This window comes from Somniosus microcephalus, chromosome 12, assembly GCF_052327205.1.
Source record: "Somniosus microcephalus isolate GS21.2 chromosome 12, FLI_Smic_1.0, whole genome shotgun sequence".
Taxonomy (NCBI): domain Eukaryota; kingdom Metazoa; phylum Chordata; class Chondrichthyes; order Squaliformes; family Somniosidae; genus Somniosus; species Somniosus microcephalus.
In genome coordinates this window covers 18,305,953-18,316,394 of record NC_140998.1, presented here as the reverse complement: position 1 = coordinate 18,316,394, position 10,442 = coordinate 18,305,953, and the positions used below count along the sequence as shown (strand labels likewise).

General features: G+C 48.9%; 1 protein-coding gene across 1 annotated transcript in view; it reads left to right on the top strand.

Annotated features, from left to right (window-relative positions):
• Positions 1 to 10,442, top strand: part of tdp1 (tyrosyl-DNA phosphodiesterase 1) — a 192,504-nt gene that overhangs the window by 7,709 nt on the left and 174,353 nt on the right. The window contains 2 exon segments of the mRNA XM_086002633.1: positions 1,882 to 1,925; positions 3,350 to 3,405. Of these exon segments, the coding sequence (XP_085858759.1) occupies positions 1,882 to 1,925; positions 3,350 to 3,405 (100 nt within the window).

The window sequence follows — 10,442 nt, the reverse complement described above, 5'->3', positions numbered from 1 at the left end:
CCTCTCTCTCCTTCCCCTCTCTCTCCTTCCCTCTCTCTCTCCTTCCTCGCTCCTCTCCTTCCCTCGCTCTCTCCTTCCTCGCTCTCTCTTCCCTCTCTCTCTCTCTCTCTCTCTCCTCCCTCTCTCTCTCTCTCTCTCCTTCCCTCTCTCCTTCCCTCTCTCTCTCTCTCCTTCCCTCTCTCTCTCTCTCTCTCTTCCCTCTCTCTCTCTCCTTCCCTCTCTCTCTCTCTCTCCTCCCTCGCTCTCTCCTTCCCTCGCTCTCTCCTTCCCTCGCTCTCTCTCTCCTTCCCTCGCTCTCTCTCCTTCCCTCTCTCTCTCTCCTTCCCCCTCTCTCTCTCCTTCCCCTCTCTCTCTCCTTCCCTCTCTCTCTCTCTCCTTCCCTCTCTCTCTCTCTCCTCCCTCTCTCTCTCTCTCTCCTTCCCTCTCTCTCTCTCTCTCTCTCTCTCCTTCCCTCTCTCTCTCTCTCTCTCTCCTTCCCTCTCTCTCTCTCTCTCTCCTCCTTCCCTCTCTCTCTCTCTCTCCTTCCCCCTCTCTCTCTCTCCTCCTCTCTCTCTCTCTCTCTCCTTCCCCCTCTCTCTCTCTCTCTCTCTCTCTCTCCTTCCCCCTCTCTCTCTCTCTCTCTCCTTCCCCTCTCTCTCTCTCTCTCCTTCCCCTCTCTCTCTCTCTCTCCTTCCCCTCTCTCTCCTTCCCCCTCTCTCTCTCTCTCTCCTTCCCCCTCTCTTTCTCTCTCTCCTTCCCCCCTCTCTCTCTCTCTCTTCCTTCCCCCTCTCTCTCTCCTTCCCCCTCTCTCTCTCTCTCCTTCCCTCTCTCTCTCTCTCTCTCTCCTTCCCTCTCTCTCTCTCTCTCCTTCCCTCTCTCTCTCTCTCTCTCCTTCCCTCTCTCTCTCTCTCTCCTTCCCTCTCTCTCTCTCTCTCCTTCCCTCTCTCTCTCTCTCTCTCCTTCCCTCTCTCTCTCTCTCTCTCTCCTTCCCTCTCTCTCTCTCTCTCTCTCTCCTTCCCCCTCTCTCTCTCTCTCTCTCTCTCTCCTTCCCCTCTCTCTCTCTCTCCTCTCTCTCTCCTTCCCCCTCTCTCTCTCTCTCTTCCCCCTCTCTCTCTCTCTCCCTTCCCCCTCTCTCTCCTTCCCCACACAGACAGACAGATGGACAGACTCATTGATATATATATAGCTAAAAATTCTTTTTTCTTTTTTCATAACAGCATGCCCTCAAGAAAACGGGTTCTTGAGTTCCCTTGGCACCGCCGGGCACTCCAGCTAGTTTATTTATATAGCGCTTCTAATGTGGTAAAACATTCCAAGGCGCTTCATAAGAGCGTTAGCAGAGAAAAATTTGACGCCACGTAAGGAGATATTAGGACAGGCTTGGTCAAAGAGGTAGGTTTTAAGGAGCGTCTTAAAGGAGGAGGTAGAGGGACGGAGCGGTTTAGGGAGGGAATTCCAAACCTTGGGGCTTAGGTAGCTGAAGGCACGGCCGCCAATGGCAGCAGATCCTACAAAGCCTTGTTGTTTTGCAGCTAAATTGAAATAAGTCTGGATGAAGAAAGCGGTAGTTGACGGTAGTCGCCGCCACATCTTCCTCCCTCCTCTCCAATTCTTGGCCCAAAGCCACACACCAAGTGCAACTGAGGTGAACACATTGGGTTTCAGAAAAGCAGAGGCGTTGGTGATTTAAAAACTGGAAATTTTAAGAATATTTTTCAAGGGACAGTGATCAGGAAATATGAATCATCACTTTCATGCACTTTTTGCAGAGCTTTCTAACTGTGTCTTTATTTCAACATTTGTTCTGTGGTAGCTTTTAAGTCTTGTTAATTGCATCTTTATTACACTGGCTCAAAACAAAAGAAAATGACGGCAAGTTCTTTTTAAAACAAACTCTTTCAGATATTTTATCTCCGCTCTTCGGGACGATCAAAGCTTCTGCTCAGGTGAGGAGACTGCAGTCCGGTACGATGCGCGCAGGTCTCGTAGGGTGGGGTCGGGCTGAGGTTACGCACACTGGGAAAAGAAGCTGGGGTTGTTCTCCTTAGAGCAGAGAAGGTTAAGGGGAGATTTAATAGAGGCGTTCAAAATCATGAAGGGTTTTGATAGAGTAAAGAAGGAGAAACTTGTTTCCACCGGCAGGAGGGTCGGTAACCAGAGGACGCAGATTTAAGGTCATTGGTAAAAGAACCAGAGGGGAGATGAGGAGAATTTTTAACGCAGCGAGTTGTGATCTGGAATGCACTGCCTGAAAGGGCGGTGGGAGCAGATTCAGTAGTAACTTTCAAAAGGGAATTGGATGTATACTTGGAAAAGGAAAGATTTTGCAGGGCTATGGGGAAAGAGTGGGACTAATTGGAGAGCTCTTTCAAAGAGCAGGCACGATGGGCCGAATGACCTCCTCCTGTGCTGTACGATTCTCTGACAACCCGTTCCAGCTGTTGATAATCCTCTGAGGAAGGAATTTCTATCTAGCATCTGTCTTAAACCTGCCCGTTACAGCCCTGTTGTCCTTCTGGCCTGACGTAGCTTAAAGTATTGTTCTGGGTTCACATTCTCTAACCCATTAAGTCATGGGATGTGGGCATCGCTGGCAAGGCCAGCATTTATTGCCAACCTTAATTGTCCTTGAGAAGGTGGTGGTGTGCCGCCTTCTTGAACCGCTGCAGTCTGTGTGGTGAAGGTACTCCCACGGTGCTGTTAGGTAGGGAGTTCCAGGATTTTGACCCAGCGACGATAAAGGAACGGCGATATAGTTCCAAGTCAGGATGGTGTGTGACTTGCAGGTGGTGGCGTTCCCATGCGCTTGCTGCCCTTGTCCTTCTAGGTGGTACAGGTCGCGTGTTTGGGAGGTGCTGCCGAAGAAGCCTTGGCGAGTTGCTGCAGTGCAGCTTGTAGATGGTACACACTGCAGCCAGGGTGCGCCGCACAGGAACTCCATCACCTCTTCCCTCCAAGTCGCACACCATCCCGACTTGGGCATATATCGGCCGTTCCTTCATCGTTGCTGGGTCAAGATCCTGGAACTCCCTCCCTAACTGCACTGTGGGAGCACCTTCACCACACGGACTGCAGCGGTTCAAGAAGAGGGCCCACCACCACCACCTTGAGGGGTAACTAGGGATGGGCAATAAATGCTGGCCTTGCCAGTGACGCCCACATCCCAAAAATGATTTGTTTTTAAATGCACTGTATAAGCCGTTAAACTGTGCCCATTATTAGAATGGATTGCAGACTAATCCTTCATCTTGCTGTATGGTGTTTCCAGCCCAGAGTTATATCTGACACAGGGCTACTATTTTGCAGGAGATTTTTTTTTAACCTTTTAAAGAAAAAATAAGACCAATAATGAATGTTTTTTACCTTTCAGTTTAACTACTGCATTGATATTCCTTGGTTGGTGAAGCAATACCCAGAAGAGTTTAGGTGAGTCTCCATTACTTCTCTGTTGCGGCAGCTCAACATGCGACGGTTGCAGGGTCCCTCAGCTTTTGCAGGAATTGGGCGCCTATCTTGGGCACAGTTACTGTGACTGTGCCAATCACTACAGTATAGAAATAGGAGGATAGAGCAGATGAATGCGTGGCTGGAGAGATGGCGCAGGAGGGAGGGCTTCAGAATCTTGGGACAATGGGACTGGTTCTGGGGGCGGTGGGACCTGTACAGGCTGGAGGGGTTGCACCTCAACAGAGCCGGAACCAATGTTCTTGTGGGGGGGGGGGGGGGTTTGCGAATGCTGTTGGGGAGGGTTTAAACTAATTTGGCAGGGGGATGGGCACCAGGATGTAGCATTAGAAAGGAGAAATAAAGTGCACAAAGAATGGGGAGAGACAGATAGCACTAGAGTAAGAAATAGTGAAGTATTAGGTGAGGCCAGACGAAGATAGAAAACACAGGATGGTCTAAGATAGATTTACAGTGTATGATATTAGGTGGGGTCAGATTAAGAGAGAATGCAAGAAGATCTAAGGCAGGTTTACAGTGCGTGTAGTGCGTGTGTGTGAATGCACGAAGTGTGGTAAATAAGGTTGGCGAGCTGTAGGCACAAATAGCCACATGGGAATATGATGTCATGGCGATAACGGAGACCTGGCTCAAAAAAGGGCAGGATTGGGTTTTAAATAGTCCTGGATTTAAGGTGTTCAGGAAAGATAGGGAAGGAAAGAAAGGAGGTGGGGTGGTAGTATTGGTTAAGGAGAATATTACCGTGCTGGAGAGAGAGGATGTCCTGGAGGGGTCAAGGACAGAATCTATTTGGTTAGAATTAAGAAATAATAGAGGTGCCATTACACTACTAGGTGTATTCTATAGGCTACTAACTAGTGGGAAAGATAGAGGAGCAAATTTGCAGGGAAATTACAGAGAGGTGCAAGAACTATCGAGTAGTGATAATGGGGGACTTCAACTATCCTAATATAGACTGGGATAGTAATAGTGTAAAGGGCAGAGGGGAGAAGAATATCTGAAGTGTGTTCAGGAGAACTTTCTTGATCAGTATGTTTCCGGCCCAACGAGGAAGGAGGCATTGCTGATCTGGTTCTGGGGAATGAGGTGGGTCAAGTGGAGCAAATGTCAGTAGGGGAACATTTAGGGAACAGTGATCATAGTATATCATAAGGTTTGGATTAGCTATGGAAAAGGACAGGGAGCAATCGAGAGTAAAAATACTTAATTGGAGGAAGGCCAATTTCAGTGGGTTGAGAACGGATCTGGCCCAGGTAAATTGAAATCAAATATTGGCAGACAAAACTAATCGAACAATGGGCTGCCTTTAAAGAGGAGATGGTTCGGGTACAGTCGAGGTACATTCCCACGAGGGGGAAAGGCAGGGCAACTAAAGCCAGAGCTCCCTGGATGATGAAAGAGAGAGAGAGTAAGATGAAGCAGAAAAAGGGGGTATATGACCGATGTTAGGTTGAAAATGCAAGTGAGAACCAGGTTGAATAAAGAAAGTTCAGAGGGGAAGTGAAAAAGGAAATAAGAGGGGTGTTGTGTCTGTGTATAATAAGACACAGACTGCAGGAGAACGGTACAACAGATGTTTACTCAAAGTGGCTCACACGGGAACTGATCTGTATAGATTACTACTCAGTGCTATATACAGGTGTGGTCACTGCCGGTACTGCAGTATACATGAGCTGTAAAAGATAGTTCCCCCCTTAAAGGTATATACATTACAATTCCTCCCCTTTTAGATTAACAGTACCATAACACTCATTTAACAATTAAATATCGAACTAATTACAATTAACACTTTTAACATGCAACATTAGCTGAAAATAGTCTATTTATATATTCAGTCTTTGGGGAGGCTTCCTGATCCTTTCTGGATAGCGCCTTTCCCGAGTGTCTTGCTCTTGGTGCGGAGGCAATTCTGGCCCCCTGTCGTCGGTTGGTTCATCAGCTTCCGATGCTACTGTTTCTGGGGTAGATGCGACCTGTACGTCGGGTTCATCACCAGGTACGTATGGGCGAGGCATGGGGTTGACTTGTTCCTGTGACTCTAGGATCTGGTCAGCATGGCGTCTCACGATGCTCTCCCCAACGTCCACTGTACATTAGTGGGCCCTGCCGTGTGCATATCGTTCCTGGCTGCCATTTTTCTGTTCGGTAGTCGCGGGCCAAGACTGGTTGCCCTACATTGAAGCTCCTTGTTGGCTTCTCATGGATGTGCTGGAATTGCTTACTCTCAACATCTCTTCGTATGTTTGGTCTGAGCAAATCCAGGCGAGATCTTAACCTTCGGTTAAAGAACATCATGGCTGGGGCCTGGTTGGTGACTGCATGTGTCGCATTCCGGTAGGCGAACAGGAAATTGTCCACCTTGTGCTGCAGCGGAATGTTGTCATTGTACATAGCCTTTATTGCCTTCTTAAAGGTTTGTACGAACCTCTCGGCCAATCCATTTGTGGCTGGATGATACGGGGCGGATGTGTAATGCCTTACCCCATTCTTTTTCAAGAACCTCCGGAACTCTTCGGACACAAACTGTGGTCCGTTGTCGGAGCAAATCTGTTCTGGCAAGCCATTCCTGGCAAAAATGGTCCGTAGGACTGCAATAGTTTACTCCGTGGTGGTGGAGGACATTTTGATGACCTCAGGCCATTTCGAGTGCGCATCCACGGCTATTAAAAACATTGAGTCCATGAATGGACCAGCAAAATCAATATGCACCCGTTGCCATGGAGATGAGGGCCACTCCCATGGGCGTAGAGGGGCCTGTGGTGGTGCATTTTGGACTTTCTGGCATCCTGAGCAGCTCTTGGTCAGATTTGTTTATCGATTCCCGGCCACCACACATAAGCCCTAGCTAGGCTTTTCATTTTTACCCCTCCCAGATGACCCTCATGAAGCTCATTGAGCACTCTATCCCTTAACTTGGGTGGAATTACCACTCGGGATCCACACATCAAGGTCCCCCGGCACACTGACAGCTGTTCTCTCCTTGTCGAGAATGCTGGCAACAGTGAGTCGCCATGTGCTGGCCATCCCTTCACCGTCAAATCATATACCCGAGACAGTGTCGGGTCATTTCGGGTTTCCTTTTCGATACAAGCGTTAGTTACCGGTAGGTATTCAACTATAGTCGAATGGAATATTTCGACAGGATCCACTGCTGGTGCTTCCTCCGCAGTAGGCAGTGGCAGGCGTGATAGCCCATCAGCATTTCCATGCTGTTTCGTGCCCTTATATTCAATCTCATAGTGGTGCGCCCCTAGAAAAAGTGACCATCTTTGTAGTCGTTGCGCAGTCATCACCGGAACGCCCTTCTTCGGATTAAAAATGGAGACAAGAGGCTGGTGATCAGTCAGCAACGTGAATTTCTGCCCGTGCAGATAGTGATTGAACTTTTTCACTCCCACACTAGGCTGAGGGCCTCCCTGTCAATCTGGGCGTAGTTACGCTCGGCTGAGGTTAGTGATCGTGACGCAAAGGCTATTGGCCTCTCTGAGCCGTCCGAGAATTTGTGCGACAGCACCGCTCCAATGCCGTAGGGTGACACATCACATGCCAACCGAATTGGCAATGCCGGGTTGTAATGGGCCAATACCTCTTTCGATGTGATTAGTGTTTTGCTCTTCTGGAAAGCTCGTCTACATTCGTCACTCCACTTCCATGGCACCCCAGTTTGCAGTAGGGTGTTCAGTGGGTGTAGTATTGTCGACAAATTTGGCAAGAACTTATGGTAATAGTTTACCAGCCCGAGGAACGACCTCAGTTGTGACACATTTTCCGGTGCTGGAGCCTTGACTACTGCCTCAATCTTCTCTGGGGACTTGTGTAACCCCTCTTTATCGATAACGTGGCCACAATACGAGATCTGTTTTCTAAAAAACTCGCATTTGGGGCGGTTAGCTCGGAGCCCATATTCCTGCAATCTAGTGAGCACCTGCTCCAGGTTGGCAAGGTGATCACTGTCATTTTCGCCCGTGACCAGGATGTCATCCAAATAACACTGGGTCCCTGGGATCCCTTGCAGGACTTGTTCCATTGCCCTCTGCCAAATAGCCGGAGCTGATGCTACCCCGAATACCAGCAGGTTGTATTGGTAGAGACCTTTATGGGTGTTGATTGTGAGGTATTTTTTTGATGCTTCTTCTACCTCCATTTGCAGATACGCCTGGGCCAGATCAATCTTAGTGAAGTGTTTCCCTCCAGATAGCGAGGCGAAAATATCTTCAATCCGCGGAAGTGGATATTGTACGGTGTGAAGGACTGGGTTCACTGTTACCTTAAAGTCCCCACAGATGCGAACCTTCCTTGGTTCCCCAGGCGTGCTGCTCAACAACTTTTTCATCACAGGGACGATGGGTGTAGCCCACTCGTTCCAGTCTACCTTGGACAGTACACCTGAACGTTCCAGACTCTCCAGCTCTGCTTTGACGGCTGGGTGGCCTTAAAAAATTTTGGGCTTGCGTTTTCTTCAATTTTAATCGTCGCTGTCATGCCTTTTAGTGTTCCGAGTCCTTGCTGGAACACTTCTTTCGCGTCAGTTAGGATCTTTGACAGTCGCCCAGGTGTGACGTCGTCATCCTTTTTGTCAGCCACAGTCAGTGCCTGTATGGAATGCCAATCCAGTTGTATTTTGCGGATCCATTCACATCCCAGTAATGGTGGTCCTCCATCTTGCAATACATACAGGTCTAGTTTTGGTGTTTCCTTACCGTTATATATAACGGTCACCCTTATTTTTCCTTTGGGGTAGACTTTTTGCCCCGTGTACGTCTTCAAAATAATTTTTGTGTCTCTCAAGGGTATGTGTGAGAATAGCCGCTCGTAGTCCCGTCGGTTTATGACTGTTAGGGCTGATCCTGTGTCCAATTCCATCTTTACCTGGACTCCTGCTATCTTGAGAGTGACCCAAATGGTTCGGTGATCCTCCGTTGTGATCACATTATGTAGTTTCAGACAACTCCGTTCCCTGCTTTCGGAGTCGTTATCACTCTTTTGTTTGTCTGAACTATTCTCCGTCATCTTATGTACCTTCTTGTACTTTTCTTTGGTAGGTTTCTTATTGCTGGTTTTCTTTCCCGACCTGCAGACTCGTGCTATGTGTCCTACTTTTCCACACTGTCTGCACACTTTGTCTTTGAACCAGCAATCATTCTGGTCGTGTGTTGTTCTGCCGCAGCGATAGCACTTCTCTGTTCCATATGACATTTCGTTTGTGCCGTATTCTTGCGGTCTCTGTTGTATCTCTGCAGCGCCCCGTGCTGCTGCTTCATATGATACCGCAATGCTGAAAGCCTTGTCCAGCGTAAGGTCTTTTTCAGATAAAAGCCGTTTCTGAGTTCCTTCACTTTGAAGCCCACACACAAACTTGTCCCTTAAGGTATCTGCCAGTCCCGCTCCAAACTGGCAGTGTTTCGATAGTTTGCGCAGTTCTGTTAAATATTCAGCATTGCTTTCATCCTTATGCTGGTTCCGTTTGTGAAACTTGAATCTTTCTGCTATCAGCAGCGGTGTGGGGTTTAAATGTTCCTGTAGTATCGTTACTATGTCTTCAAAACTCTTTTCCTTTGGCTTCGTTGGGGTTACTAGATTTCGTAATAAACCATACGTCTTTGCACCCATTAAATTTAACAATACCGACGCTTTCTTGTCATCTGACACCTCATTTGCCTTGCAGTATACCTCTATTCATTCGACATATGTAGTCCAATCTTCGACTTCATTGTCAAATGCGGTGATACTGCCACTCCGGCATTTTGGGTGTGGTTTAAAATGGCGTCTTCCAATGGCTTAAAATGGCGTCTCCCGCGCTTTCCTTCCTCCCCCGCTGCTGCCAACGCCGCTCCCGGCGGTTCTCGTGGCAATGGCGGCGCCCTGTAGGTTTCGCGCGCTTCTCCTGCGCTGCTGCCAACGCCGCTCTCGGCGGTCCTCGTGGCAATGGCGGCGCCTCGCGGGTTTCTGCGCGTCTCTCTCTCCCTCTCTTCGACGCTGCTCGGCCCCTGAACACCGGCTGCACCCTGTGCGCTCTGCCCTCTCTCTCTCTCTCTCCCCCGTCGATGCTGCTCGGCCCTTTGCTGTGCCGCTCGGTCGGGCTCTAGCCCGCCGCTGTTCGGGAAGGGTCTGCGCACTACCTGTTGCCAGCCCGTTTCGCTGGATCACCTCGACTGGAAAGCCAAGCCTGGCTCTCGACAGCCTCCCCCGCAATTCTCAAGTCTCTGCTGGATGACTGGGCGGTTGCCCGTGGTCGACGCCCGAGTCTCTGGCCTTGACCTCCAATCCACTGATCTCCAGGAACGAATCCCCGGGAGGTGATGCAGAGTTGCAGGTAGGTTCGAACTTGCCTTGCCGCCAATGTTGTGTCTGTGTATAATAAGACACAGACTGCAGGAGAACGGTACAACAGGTGTTTACTCAACGTGGCTCACACGGGAACTGATCTGTACAGATTACTACTCAGTGCTATATACAGGCGTGGTCACTGCCGGTACTGCAGAGGATGTAACTGGTAAAATAGATAAGGGAGAACCAGTGGATGTGGTGTATTTGTACTTTCAGAAGGCTTTCGATAAGGTCCCACATAAGAGATTAGCGTGCAAAATTAAGGCACATGGGATTGGGGGCAAGGTATTGACTTGGATAGAGAACTGGTTGGCGGACAGAAAGCAAAGAGTTGGAATAAACGGGTCGTTTTCCGAGTGGCAGACAGTGACTAGTGGGGTACCGCAAGGATTGGTCCTAGGACCCCAGCTGTTCACAATATATATTAATGATCTGGACGAGGGAATTGGATGTAATATCTCCAAATTTGCAGACGACACAAAGCTGGGTGGGAGGGTATGCTGCGAGGAGGATGTCATGAAACTCCAGTACGATTTGGACAGGTTAGGTGATTGGGCAGAAACATGGCAAATGCACTATAATGTGGATAAATGTGAGGTTATCCACTTTGGTGGCAAAAACAGGAAGGCACATTATTATTTGAATGGCAATAGATTGGGAGAAGGGGAATT